Raw genomic sequence first — 14,547 nt, forward strand, 5'->3', positions numbered from 1 at the left:
AGGTTCAAGGAGGAAGGTATTTGATACATTCTCTGATAATTAGAGTTGTCTGAAAATGACTAAATATCTGAAGTTTATTTTGTTGATTTATATTTACACTTTGTGATAGGAATAGATGAGTGAAAGTTCTTTTTCATCATTATTTTTAGTTCTTTTGTTAATCCAACAAATTTTCCTAGCTTCCCTCTATTAAAAATAAAGGTGGTTTTCTTTGTACTCCATAGGAATAACTTTGAAGAGGTGAATTTCACAAAACCAAATTGACATGAAGTTTTCAAGAACATTAAGGAGGTTGATATGCTAGCTACTAATACAACAAAACATGGCACACATAGTATATAGTTGCATGTTCTTTTTTGGGTATGGGGGGCTGGAAATTGAATTCAGGTGCACTCTACTTCTGAACCACATCTCCAGCCCAATTTTGTATTTTATTTAGAGATAGAGTCTCAGTGAGTTGCTTAGCACCTCGCATTTGCAGAGGCTGGCTTTGAACTTATGATCTTCCTGCCTCAGTTTTGTAAGTTGATGGGATTACAGGCGTGTGCCGCCATGCCTAGCTGCACATATTCTTTTTTTTTTTTATAGTGGCTTTTATTGAATGCTTTTTGATAAGATGCTCCTTCAGGTTAACTGTGCTAAGGATCTTGATCTTGTTTCATCACATAATCTTTTTGTTGAAAGTAATATGGATTAAAAGATTATTCAGTACTAATCTAGTTCGTGCAACACTTTTGATATATGAGTCACTTGTGAGATGATCTGTGACATTGAACTAAGATAATTCAAGCTTTGAAGATTCCAGAATGATTTGTTTCTTATAAAATTTTGAGATTTTCATATCATGTATTTGCCTTTTTTTTTGCTGCTCAGGGCCTCATACCTCTGGGCAAACACTATCATTGAAATGTATCCCGCCCTCAATCCCAACCCCCTGTATTTGCTTTATATAAGAAGAGAAATGGTGGAATTACTGATAATTTGGGGTAAGAGTCATGTATAACCTTGTGAATACCCATGGACAATGTGGAGGTAGAAAAAGTCCTGTGTTGTTGGGATTGTATAATTAGTAGTAATTGATTACTGCACAGGGGGAGATCAGTTCTTGTAATAATCTTGTAGTATGATTCTCTGGGGATAATATTGTAAAATGAATAATCCACATAATACCAGTAAATGAGCTTAGCCAAGTGTCATACTGACTAGTGCATTTTGGTATGAAATACTTGGGAACAGATAGGAAATTTTGGTTGTAGACTATTTATGGCAGTAAATAATATGGATTTTTACATACATAAATCTAGAACCTTATAATTTTTAGAAACCACATGTCTTCAGTTTGTTAAGAGTTGTCAGACCACCTGTGTTGGTTTCTAAGACTTACTTTATATTAGTTCCAGAGTTGTCTATCTAATCATGTATGAGCTCCCTGGTGACCCAGGTTAGTGAACTGCACAGCCCTGGAAGGTAGAGCTGCCTTTCGTACTTTATAGTAGTTTTCTCCTCCTCTCCATTTTTCTGGGAGACTAATGGTCTCTGCAGAAAATCGGCTGGAGACTGTGATTTTTGTTTTGAAAAATGATGAATAGTGCTCCAAAAAGCTTTCTATTCCCTGCATTGAAGTTTATGAACACATTTTTTAGTTGTAAAATATTTTTTAATAGCATTAATTTAACTGACAGCATTAATTTTTTGGGGGGGGGGTAATGGGTGGGGAAAGTCACATTTAGTTTTTCAGATGTCAAGTTTATGTAAAGTTTATGCGTGAATTGGGTGATATGAGACTGACTTAAATGGGAACATCAAGCATCTAGAGGGAGACTCAGAGCTCAGGCCTCACACTTTGGCATGTTGTGTCACCTTGAACAGCTTCACTCACCTGTTTAAATAGTTGTCTGTGTGGGTGACATAGTGCTCTTAGGAAAAAAACATACCACGTGAGTCTTTGATACTGCGTTTATTTTCATAGGTTAGGCAAATCTTGTTTATTTATTATAAATGAAATAAGAATTCCTGCTGTTGTGTTACAATAGTTTTGGGTTGGGGAAAAAAAAAATCTGTTGGTCTGACTCCTACTTAATGAATGCCTAAGATTCTTAACTAGCAAAGTCCGTGATAATTAGGTTTCTGTGTCCTTGATATTCTTCTGCTATTATCAGTCTTAGACCATTCCAAAGTTCTTCATTATTTTCTTTTCCTTTTGGTCAAAGAGTAGAAAAATGTGACTTGCTGCTGTGCCCTGCTCTTTACAACTGCTTGCCTTTTCTCAGCTAGTATTTATTTCAAGAGATGATTCCTGCCTGGGTCATCACCAGTGGGGAAGGTTAATCTTTCGCTTTTCCACATGAGCCTGAATAAGGGAAATTTCAGAAAAGAAGAGCAGCTACAAATCTGTTTGAAATCTGATAGGGCATTGCTTTTGGTTCTTGTTTTGCTTGAGGACAGCTTCATTTTTTTAACGGAAATGAAAATAATTCAAAGAAATGTCTTAAGCTGGATATAGAGAAAGTATTCATCTTAGTATATATAAATGAAAACCAAGGCAGAGAAAGCATAATTTTCATGGCACATTAGACTTGGAAAGAAATAATAGAGATCATCTAGTCCAACCTCCTACTGGTGAATAAACACTCATTTTGTGTTTATAGAAAAAACTATTTGATGTTGGAAACAGGAATTTGGGTTTGAAAATACTTTGTTGCCCAATTATTTTTTGCTTTATCTATTGGAGATTTTTTCCTAGTTGACTTATATCTAACTAAACCTTTATATATCTATAAAAACTTAAACATATGCATATTTATGAACTATTTAGAGCCATCATGGTTTTTCATGTCATTGAATGAATTTTTTGCTTAGGTTAGAAGCCATTCAGATGAATAGGTGATTATAGGTTCTAAATCATTATTTGATTATTATGCAAGTGAGTGTTAAAGCACAAATAATTTATATCTCCTTTCCACAAATATCACCTTGAAGGTTTGGGTTAGAGCTTCTCTTACTTGCTCTGATCACTTTCTGCCACAAATACATGAATATGTACATGTGTTTGGGAGTTATGTTCAAATGCTTTTATGGGTTATGTATGAATCTGTGCTGTTGTTATTTTGAATTTCCATTCTAAGCCATTAAAAATTTAGGATGTGATATGAATAAGAACCAAAGGAATAATCTTTGCTGTCTTGAAAAAAATAACAGTTATAAAAGGATGTTCACTAACTATTGTGAAATCATTTTTCCACCCAGGGAGCCAGGTTTGAAATCATACTGCTCCAATTTACAGATGAAAATAAGAGATTTATGGTTGATTTTCTTACAGTTCAATTGTGTTAAACTTTGGCCCATTTTCCATTCATTACTGGTGGCATACCACATCCTTATAAATTCATCAGCAACATTTCTGTATAAGTATCTGTCAAGTTGAATCATGTTGATTTCAGCAGATAACACAGATACAAACTTTGAAAGGTAGAATGTTGTTTTCAGGATGTGTATTGTTAGCTCAGCCTTTGTGTGTGTGTGGGGGGGTATTGGCATGATTATCATGATATAATCAGAGAGATGTAATCAGCATTGAAAAAAAGAAAACATGAGATACAGTGAAGGAGAAATAGCTGCATACTGGCTGGGTATATTTAATATATTAGACAATGGGATGCCATGGATAAGTGTTACTCTGTCAGTCCTGTTTCAGAGATCTGAAAATTGTCAATGCTTTGTCCATTGATATGGATATCCATGTCAGTCCTATGTGGGCTCTTAGAGACTAGAGTAGTTGGTAGTTCAGGAACAGTCTTGTCAAAATTCTCCATCTTGACTTGATATTCACCTTTGGAGCCTCTGGTTAACAGAGATGCAAAACAGTGACGTAACATGATCTCAGAGGGTAGATAGGACGTCCTCCTTTGGCAGATTTCTCCAGTGCCTTCCTGCATTGCTGAAAGGAACACAACTAGTTCAAAGTGGGGAGGATTTTCGTGCTGGAGCAGAGTAGCCAGAGGACTCGATGGGGTAATGGAGTGGTAGTAGGTTAATGGAAAGATGAAGAATGGACATTCCTCAGAACTGATGCCATCAAGGTGGAAATCTACACTGGTCTGGTAGAGCTCTCCATTTTCTCTTTCCTGGTAGAGTACAGCTGACACCCGGACACTGGTTAAAGGGCTGGGTCGTGTGTTGGCCACTTGGAAAATAAGATTAGGCTTGCCATCTATGTGAGCTACCACTGCTAAGTCAGTAAAGCGAATTGAGAAAGCTCGATTTTTTGGCCGGGCAATCTTCGCCACAAAGGCACCTAAATTAGAAATCATTGAATATTTTTTTAGAATGAAGATGTTAAATATCAATGACTATTTCTGAATGAGAGGAGTATAACAAATAATTATACATTTCTTGGTGTTATGCTTTCCAGTGAGTCAGGAATTTAACATTATTATTATTATTATTATTATTATTATTATTATTATTATTATTATTTTGGATGGTCCCAATTGCCTGAAGAATTTTTCAGAGTATACATACATTTCTTTTAAAAAGCCATGATTTCAAAATGGGTAGACAGAATTGATTTTGTAACATAAAATGTAAAACTTTACACTTAGTTTCTTAAAAGAGTCAAAGAATTGATCCTTACCTATATTCATACCCTTTTAAAAAAATTATAGAAAATAAATGCAATTTGGTTGCAACCAGATGATTTCAAGTTGGAATGGAGCTAGAATGATTCAAAGTAGAATGATTTGAGGTAGGAGGGGATCAGTACAAAGAGTGATATACACTAAAGAATTTTTAAACCTTGAAACTTATAACTCTTTTTGTTTGCTGAAGACTCTGGTTATAAGGGGATTTTAGCACATCACTCAGGTACATCTTCCTGTGACCCTAGCTATAGATGAGGGTTTCTTAACCACTTTTGTGCCAGTAGATCTCATTGGCAGGCTGGTAAGACCCGTGCAACCCTTCCAGCCTCAGTAATATAGAGAGACCCTAAGCAATGTAGTGAGACCCTGTCTCAAAATAAAAAAGGACTGAGGATGTAGCTCAGTGGTCAAGTGCCCCTAGGTTCAATTCCCAGCAACCCCCCGCCCCCCCCCCCAAAAAAGTAAAGTGAATACAGAAGAAACAAAAGTATACTGAATTGAGTTAAATGCTTTAAAAAACAATATAATACTAAATGTTCTTTAATAATGCATTAAATAACAAAATCTAGCAGTGGATTTAACACTGTGATTTTGAAGTATTATTGGTTGATATTTTCAATAATCTGTAATTTCTGTTTGTATTAGTAGCAGTAGACACTATTGTTTTTTATTGCCTACATTCACAATTGAAGGAAATGCCAAGTTTAGTTAAGGGTTAGTGCAAAAATTTATAAGTTTTTCCCATCTGAATTCACAGATTCCTTATTTTATCCAAGAACTGACCCCGTGTAAGAACTTTTTTGGAAGTTAAGTGATTTGTTTCAGGTATAGAGCCTATTGCTAACACACTGGGACTTCATTCTAGATCACCCTGTGGAAGGCCAGTGCTTACCTTCTCAGATTATTTTTGGATAGAATGTTAAAGCCAGTTTTTCTGTTCTTTCTTTCTTAATTGTATATGTCACATAAAAAGGACACAAGTTCTACTTTATTAAAGAGTCTTGCATGTTAAGCGGTTTATAAGCAAGATTTCATGATCTTTATGGCCATATTTTGTTTAAGATGTACATATATAACTTGTTTTCTAACATATAATGCTACCTGTGGTGCTGTACGCTCACTAATGTTGAGTAAATGTTGAATAGATGATCTCAGAGGAAAAAATTCTAGCACAGTGAAAAAGAAAAAAAATCAAATTCCTGTTAGGTAACATGACTGTCAAAATATTCATTGAATGTATTTATTCACTTATTTAACAAAATGATTAGCTTATGCAAAAAAAAACTACTTGTGGACCTTTCTGTTAATACTTTTTGCTCATAGGATATTCCTATAAATTAGTGTCAGAATGATCCCCATTCCCTCCCCACATTTTTCCCTTAAGTAGTTTCAGTAGGTAAAATATAAGTATTGCATCAAATTCCTTTTACAGTCTATTGTTTGATCCTAGACTACTTTTTTTTTCTTTCTTAGGCATTACCTGCTAATTATATGAATAAATTACTCTATATCAGAATCACTTATAACTGACTATGCCCTTTCCAAAATGCTTGCGCTTTTTTTTTAAGAATAAAGACAATTACCTGTGATAAAAGCCTCTAGCATGAGGCCTAGGAGCATTTGTATGGCAAGTAAGGCGATTGCACTTGGACAGTCACCACTGGGGAACATGGTACCATAACCAATTGTGAGTTGTGTCTCCAGAGAGAAGGAGAATGCAGCTGTGAAACTGGTGATGTACTTGACACAGATAGTGTGGTTTTCAGGTGGGGCATCATGATCTAGTTCCAGATCACCATTCATCTCAGCTAGAACATACCAGAGCACTGCAAAGACAAGCCAGTGGACAACAAAAGAAGCAGAAAAGACCAGCATCACCCAGCGCCAGCGCATGTCCATTAGGATTCCCCATGCATCTCGGAGATACGCAAGACCTCTTTGAGCACCATCCATCTGAAGTGTGCTGTGGCCATCTTTGGTGACCATCCTTCGGTATCTCTGACTTAAGAGGGGAGCAATGACTTTGCAATTACTGCTTTCCATTTCAGGCTGTAATTCTCTGAAATCAAGAGTAAATTAGTCAGCCCTTAACTCTTTTATAGTTAATATTCATAAGTTTGAAACCTTCATTTTCTGCTTTCTTGAGAATGCCTCTCTTGACTATAACTTGGGCAGACTTTCCCATTCCATAAGGGAGCATTTACTGACTGAGTCATTATTTTGGTAGTTAATCATATTTTACCCAAGGGTATTCTTACCATTTCCCTGAATGACTGTTAAAATATTGTTCAATATTTTAACATTTTCTAAGTATATTGTGGAATTCCTGAAGTGAGTAAGGATTATGTTTGTGCCTATTTAACACTCTTATACCTTCTTTGCACAAGTCTAAACATCAAGTATTTAATGCTTTGAGCAAATAGTATGTGTAAAATTAACAGCTTTTCTTAAGTGTGAATAATTCATAATTAAAAGGAATATGTTTAAGCATATAAATATTCTTCTTTGTGAATAAATAGAAATCATTTGGAAATACTATTAAACTGTGTGCAAAACTTCTGAAGCCAATCTAGTACTAGGATAAGACATGTTTGTGATAAGCTTTTAGGGGTCCACAGTTCTAATGTCCTTATTGCCTGTTGTAATTAGCCTGTTTCATAATGGGTTTGTTTTGTCACTCTATAGAGATATTCATGGATTCTGTCTGCCCTGGCTGACAGATTGTTGTCTTTTTGAATATTCTAGGTTCTGACTAGATTGATGGGTGGAGAGAGAATTGTTTTCTTTGCAAAATAAAAAAATTCAAGGTAGGACATTTCTAGGTAGCATTTATTTTGCTTTTTTTTTTTTTTTTTTTTTTTTTTGTAATTCTGGGAATTGAACCCAGGACCTTGCACATGCTAGGGAGATGTTCTACTATTGAATTGTAAGCCCAGTCTCAGTAACATTACCTTCGAAATAAGTAATCCAGAGGAAAAGGTTTCCAGAGTTAATGAATCAGAGTAATCATTAAGGGATCAAGTGGCAGTCTTAAATAGGTTATTTAATTTTTCTGCTGAATAGTTTTCATCAGTGGTTATGCTTTTGTCTGTGTTGTGAATAGAAATATAATATGTGCCTTCCTTGTGACTATCCTTGCATACATACATGCAAGGATAGTCACAAGGGGACTCCCTGGAACACACCAGAAAATGTGTAGCCTGTTGCTTGAGTCCTCCTTTTGTTTCCTGCAGGCAGGTAGCATTAGGAGTTTCTGTTTGACTCTTCTTTCAGAAGTAGATACTTTTGGGGATATCGCATACCCTTTCTTGCCTTTTGAATGATGCTTAGGAAGGGCCTTTGAACACTTGTGGAGCAAGGCTATCATATGGGTTTACTAGATCTTTTTGGGTCTTGGGACTTTGGGGCTGTGGAGGTTGCCTCTCTGTGTTGTTGGAATTAGACAGCTTTCTCTTTTGGGCAGCTTTCTCTTTTGTCCACAGGTTAACTTAATATTTTTTCAGGGACACTAGAGACAGTCTTTTGTATTTTCCTTAGGTTTGAACTACTGGTTGAACACTAGGATGATTGTTCATTTTATTTAGATTCGTCATTTTAGTTTTATATTACAGATTTTTAAAAAGTCTTTTTTTGGGCTGGGGATGTGGCTCAGGCGGTAGCGCACTCGCCTGGCATGTGTGCGGCCCAGGTTCGATCCTCAGCACCACATACAAACAAAGATGTTGTGCCCGCCAATAACTGAAATATAAATATTAAAAATTTTTTAAAAAGTCTTTTTTTGTTTGTTGATTGATTTGTGAGTGTTGCACATTGAACCCTCATGTGCTAGACAAGTGCTTTATCACTGAACTAGGTTCCCCAGTCCTAGTGTTAATGTTTTGTAACTTATTACCCTGGCAAGTTATCATAATTATTTTATCTAGTATATTTTTTACTTGGCTTTGTTTTTTTGGCACTGGGTATTGAACCATGGCTAGGTCCACACTACCACCAAGTCACACTCCTAAGCTATATCCTTATTTTGTTAGGCTCTTTTTTGTTGTAGTTTTGTGGTGCTGTGAATCTAACTCGGAGCCTCACACATGCTAAGCAGATTTGCTCTATCATTGTACTACATCCCCAGCCCCATTGGGGTTGCAACTGCCTTGAGTTCGCTTGATGATGGAATGATGCAGAGGATGCAGGGATGCCAGAGAAGTATAGTACCCAGAGGTCTGGTGTGGGTAGCAGATGAGCGGGGACCTAAGGATGCTCTCAGTGGCAGCTCTTGAATTAGGAAAGAGAGTGTTGGGAGAGTGGGGGCACATGGAACAGAATGGGTAGGCTGTTGGCCAGAACTGCGGGCCAGCCACACACAGATCTTTGAGGGCTTAGATAGATATATTTTCCTTTGTGCAAAAGTCTAGGAGGTCCTGGATGACCAAGCCCAGGCCAAGACCTTTGCCCAGAAGCTGACAGCTTGAGCAGTGGGCAACTGCAGGTGCTCTCAAGCTGGCCTGGTCCCAGCCTCCAGCCAGCCTTGTGGCCCTAGGCACAAAAGGAAACTTCCATTTTTTGAGTATGGCATCTTCAGAGTTGTGTGAGGCTGCCTTATTTGTCATCCCAGGTGGCTTCTCCTTGTTCCCTCCTGTAGTTCCCACTTAGGGATAGGCAGGAGAGGTACCTGATCCCAGGGCCAGGGACATCCAGCCTGATGCTCACCCCACCTAGCCCTACCCTGCTGGATGTGGAGGACAAGAGTCCTTGAGTATCAGGTTTCCAGCTCCCCAGTCTAGCCACACCCTGAAGAACCTCAGGGTCAGGTGTTTTGTCTGAACCTGGTGGGAGGGGGCAACAGTGCCTCTGGCGTTATCTGCAGGCCTCCTCCAGAAGGGCGAGCTACCCCAGGACTTAGCTGGGTTGTCTGTCCTCCCTGAGATCCCTTCCCCCAGACTGCCACAGAGGTAGAAATAAGGCTGAGGGGTCAAAGGCTGGAGAGGAAAGCAAAAGGAAAGGGCAGAACTAAGAACCACAGCCCTCCCTAACCCTCACCAGGCCCAGAACTTGGAATCCGGTCTCAACCTCCTGACCTCAAGAGCCCCTACACTTGGTGGCCAAGGCCAAGGTCATAGCTTTCCATTCTGTTTGTGTGTGCTGAAGCTTTGGCCATTTTGGGGGGATTTTCCGTGGAGGGCTTGGGGTAGGGAGCATGGCTCAGCAAGCACTTTTGTGGTTCCTTCCACAGCAGCCCAGAGACCCTAGCCACATACCCAACTTAGGCCCAGGCTGACCGTGGTGGTGGGGCAGTTGTTACCTGAACTGAGAGGTAGCTGGAAAGGTGTAGGGGCTGGTTGAGGGACTTTTAGGTGCAGATATTGGGGGTTGGTCCCACTTATGTCCTGATAGCACTCATGTACTTCTGTTCCAGGAGTTCCAGCTTAAGGGCAACACCCAGAGAGAGGGTCACAGAAGGGAATGCCTGGAGCCCTTAGGAGAATAGGGTGGGTAGCCTGCCCCACAATTCCAAGTGTGTTAGCTGGCTAGGGGAAGCCCAGGCTGCCAACTCAGGGGAAGGGGCCGACCCCTCACCCCTCAACAGGCAATGGCTCAGCTTCTTGTCAGGAAGGACCTGCTACTGGAATGGTAAACTCAGGCACCCTAGCATCTAATCACAGAGTCCTATAGGAAGTACCTGAGAGAGGTCTTAAGGCTGGGGCCAGGCAGGTAGCCCAAACCAGCCCTGGCTTCTGCAGCCCACATCTAGCCCAGACCCGTCTCCACATAGCACAGAGCACTCTGGGGTCTGAGCCTGGTGTTCCTAGCCCAGCTCATATCAAGAGTGTTGTTGCCCATGACAATGGTGACAGTAGTTGTGGCCCAGCCTGCTCATCTCAGGCAAGAGCACTCTGGATCTAAATGTTTTAAAAGACCTGATCTCTGTCCTTTTAGCAATAAGGACAGCAATAATAATAACAAAATCTTCATAGGCACTATGCTAGGTATTTTTAATCTTGCATTATCTCTGAATCTTTATTTCAGGAATATAGACATTAACTGTCCCTATTTTTCAGATAAGGCCACCTGGACTTAGAAATTTATGCAAGATAAATGAGTGCTTTGTATTATTTGAATTATTATCTCAAGTCTGCCCAAGTGCAAAGCCAGTTTAAAAAAATTTTTTTTAAACTATAAGAAGCTGTCTATTCATAGTTTGGTCAAATAAAAATCCTTCCTAAGATGATTGGTATTATATTGTAAAGCTAGTGTTCAGTAGCCAGAATTTTAGCACTTTTAGTTGATGCTCCTTTTGACCCTCAAACTCAAATAACTAACCTAACCATTGTTACCTTTATACATGATTCTTATGACAGTAATAGTTAATAATAGAAGTTAGTATTTGTTATTTGACAGAAATCATAGCAAGTACTTCACAAGTATTTTGCTTATGTGAAGGCAATAGGCATAGAAGAAGCTCTCAGTAATTGTAAATTGCCTTAATTAATGTTTCCTTACTCTCATAGTAAAAAATTCCATTATTCCCATTTACAGGTAATGAAACTGCAGCACAGTGAATTTCCCTAAGATCACAAAGGTAGTAAGTGGTGGGTGTTAATCTAGAGCTGCTGCTACATTGCCTCAGAAACAGACATTTGACCCTGGTTAGCCTTTGTGAAAAACAGTGTTCTATTTGATTAGTTTTGTTCAAGAGCCTCTACAGGATTATTCTTCAGGAATGCTTATTAGGTTCAGACCTTTGATTTGAAGGTAAGAACTGAGTTTTCACTTAAGGAAGACTTCTTTGAAGACTTAGAGGTTAATCAGAATTATTAGTTTAGTTGTATTTTGCAGACCAGTAAAATTAAACAATGAGGAGAGGAGAATTATTATGTAGCATTGCTAGGTTTATATTTTGCCAGGTGAGTAGATAATTTTAAAAACAATGCTATTAGCATACTTTTATCAAAGAAACTATTTTGACACTCAAAAGAGGAAGGATAAAACCATGAAAGACTAGTTCGCTCTTTTTACAGAGAGTACGAACACTCTGTTGTCCTTCATGCCTTGCTTCCTCCCATGTGGAAGCCCTGCTGGTGCTGGCTGCTAGTGCTTGGTCTGCTTTTGGAACAAACCACTCTCCTGTGAATACTACTAAATGCTCAGTGTTTGAAAAAATCTTAAGAAGATCTCCACAATTATTCTTGATTTCAGCCTATTTTGTTCTTGAACGTTCTGAGATTTAGAGAGCCTTTCTGTATACTCTGTACTTTACAAAGTTAATTATTCTCATTCAAGTTTCTTCAGGACCATTATTTATTATCTACAGTTTTTATAGCAGTCTTAATCTAGATTCTTTAAAATTTCATTTTTTTCTGTAGCAACTAAATAACATGGAAAAAGACATGACCAGGAAAATCCGAAGGCCATTATCAAAATAGTGAAGCAGTATCTTTTTTTTTCCCACATAAAACTTTGCTGTATCTTGTTTGGATTGTGTTGAGAGAAGTAAGATTTCTATTCTCACCTAATAGTTTACCCTGGATAACTATTCACTGGACTCATGTGGTGTCCTATAAAGAACACAAAACAAGGGTTATGGCTATCAGATTCTGTTTCTGTTGATTACGAAGGTGTGTCATCTTGGGCAAGCCACCTGGTCCTCTTGGCCAGGTGTCTTTAGGTTTAAACAAAGAAAGGGGGTGGGAGGGGGAATTAAACACTATTCTTTAAAGCCTCGTAAGTTTGTAAACTTATTCCTAATTCCTTCAGCTGATTCAGAGATTTCATTCATTTTTTTTCTATGATTTTTTCCATCTACTTACAGTTTTAAAAATTATATTATTGTTGCCTGATATATATAGGATTTCCCATCAATTTTAAAAGTGTCTAATGAATATACAATATGTGTATACTATTATAATTCTAAGTTAATTTTATCCCCCCCACAAGTGCTTTTTAATGTATTTATTTTGGTTTGTATTTATATGATACTGATCAACTAATCTCAATAGAAAATAGAATGGAATATTGGGAAAGTTTGCTTGCAGTTCTATGTGTGGGCTGTAAAATATTCGCCCATTTTTAAATTGTTTGGTAGAAAAAAAAACAGTACTTATTTTAAAAGTGATAGTTGAAAAAGCTTCATTAGTCATCAAAATAATGTTTTCATTCTACTCATTTGATTGTAGCCCTTAAAATTATGTATTTTCTATTGCCGTAACTTAAAGTAGTTCTGTAGTTCTTATGAAGCAATTAAGATCCAGGACATACTTAACAAATGTTAAATGAATATGATATTGTTCACATCTGATGTTAACACTTTAAGACTATATTGAGAGTCTTATAATCATCTCTCCTGCCGTAATTAGGGCAAACAATGTGAATTCTTACCCTATTATATAAGCTCATTCTTCCTTTCATATTTTTATTTTTCAAAAGCATCCACAAATTTTAGTAAAAATTCCTTTCTTTAAAAGAACTTTAAAATTAGAATATTCATCACTTTTTCATGGATTGAAAAAGCTAAAACAAAGTGATTTATTCTTTAGGCATTTTGGTGTGTTCCTATAATCCCTTCCAAAAGACATTTTTTATTATTTTTTAAGCCACTGAATTTAATCTAGGGTCTTTCTCTTTGAATTTATATATTTTAAAAGAGAACTAGTGTACATACAATAAGATAATTAAGAGAACTGCCAGTAATGCTTTCAGTAGGGCTGTTATTCCAAATTTAAAATTTAAGGAAAAAGAAAATAAAGAACCTTAATGTATGAACCTACAGGTAATTATTTTAAAAATCTATTGGAATTAGTCTAGCTCTGTCTCTGTTTGATGGTAATTGTTTTTAAAATCTATTGGAATTAGTCTAGCTCTGTCTCTGTTTGGTGGTCAATTTCTTTACCTGTTCCACTTAAGGAAAGAAATAATATTATTTCATGTACTCACCAGTTCTTTTGTGGGTCAGTCTGTATACCAAGGTAGGTCCTAAGGAAGCTTGCACAATCTTTCTTTTTGGTTAGGTAGTTTAAATCTACAAGTCTAGTTTGTAGGTTCTCTTCTTGGACTGGCTTTACAGCTTACATTCCTGTGTTTATAATGTTGTGGGGGCTGGTTTCAGCTGAAGCTGATGTGATTGGTCACTTAGTCTGCAGGGGGGCCAATTAGCTCTGATCATGTGGAAAAGAATGCTGGTTTGTTAGGAGGTCTTTCTTTACCCAACACAAACCTTAACAACTCTGGAGAAAGCCTCTAGAACTGACTTGGAGAAGGGGTGCATTTTTTCCCTCTAATCAGGACCGGTTTTTAGTAAGTTTGCATAATCTTACTTAAGAGTTTATTTGAAAGTTCAAAGGGATAAAATTCCCTGCAAGATTTCCTTTCAGCCGTCTTTCCTTATATAGCATGTTAAAGTGTGAGATATCTCCTTCACTAATCTTTTTGTTTCCATCATTTCTTTGGGGTAGATATGTTTATATAAGGCAGGATATTTAGTCATAAATTAATAATAATTTTTCTTTTTCTGTCCCATCTCATCAGAATTGCTTCTATTAATTCCAGAACTAGCAATATAGGTGGTTGAGTTAACTGAAACCTTTTTCCCATTCCTTTTTTAATTTAAAGAAACAGACTTTTTAAGAAGACTGCATAAAAAGACCTTGACTTGGGAATAAAAATAATTGTTTATTGCTTTGTACTTATCTTTAAACAGCACACCATGGAGTATTACGCACCACTAAAAAAATGACAAAATCATGGCATTTGCAGGGAAATGGATGGCATTAGAGCAGATTATGCTAACTGAATCTAGTCAATCCCTAAAAAACAAATGCTGAATGTCTTCTTTGATATAAGGAGAGCAACTAAGAACAGAGCAGGGAGGAAGAGCATGAGGAAAAGATTAACATTAAACAGAGAGGAGAGGTGGGAGGAA

The 14,547-nt window shown here is 37.3% G+C and overlaps 2 protein-coding genes across 10 annotated transcripts in view; one reads left to right on the top strand and one right to left on the bottom strand.

Annotated features, from left to right (window-relative positions):
- Positions 1-14,547, top strand: part of Gigyf2 (GRB10 interacting GYF protein 2) — a 129,484-nt gene that overhangs the window by 56,241 nt on the left and 58,696 nt on the right. The window lies entirely within an intron of this gene.
- Positions 1,943-13,716, bottom strand: Kcnj13 (potassium inwardly rectifying channel subfamily J member 13). 2 transcript variants are annotated; one of them, XM_005326421.5, is made up of 3 exons: positions 13,563-13,716; positions 6,224-6,699; positions 1,943-4,294 (listed from the first exon to the last, which is right to left on the bottom strand). In XM_005326421.5, exons 2-3 carry the CDS (start codon positions 6,681-6,683, stop codon positions 3,672-3,674), a joined length of 1,083 nt encoding a protein of 360 aa, XP_005326478.1. In that variant the 5' UTR covers positions 6,684-6,699; positions 13,563-13,716; the 3' UTR covers positions 1,943-3,671. The 2 variants fall into 2 exon arrangements, with proteins under 2 accessions (XP_005326478.1, XP_005326480.1); XM_005326423.4 differs by having other exon boundaries at positions 4,064-4,294; positions 6,460-6,699.

This window comes from Ictidomys tridecemlineatus, chromosome 7, assembly GCF_052094955.1.
Source record: "Ictidomys tridecemlineatus isolate mIctTri1 chromosome 7, mIctTri1.hap1, whole genome shotgun sequence".
In the NCBI taxonomy this organism is placed as follows: domain Eukaryota; kingdom Metazoa; phylum Chordata; class Mammalia; order Rodentia; family Sciuridae; genus Ictidomys; species Ictidomys tridecemlineatus.

What these genes read in the sequence shown, in the direction of transcription:
- Kcnj13 (XM_005326421.5), bottom strand. Translation starts at nt 6,683, where the DNA reads ATGGAAAGCAGTAATTGCAAAGTCATTGCTCCCCTCTTAAGTCAGAGA. An exon ending in GCTAGAGGCTTTTATCACAG is followed by an intron (nt 4,295 to 6,223) that starts GTAATTGTCTTT and finishes TTTCTAATTTAG; the next exon opens with GTGCCTTTGTGGCGAAGATT.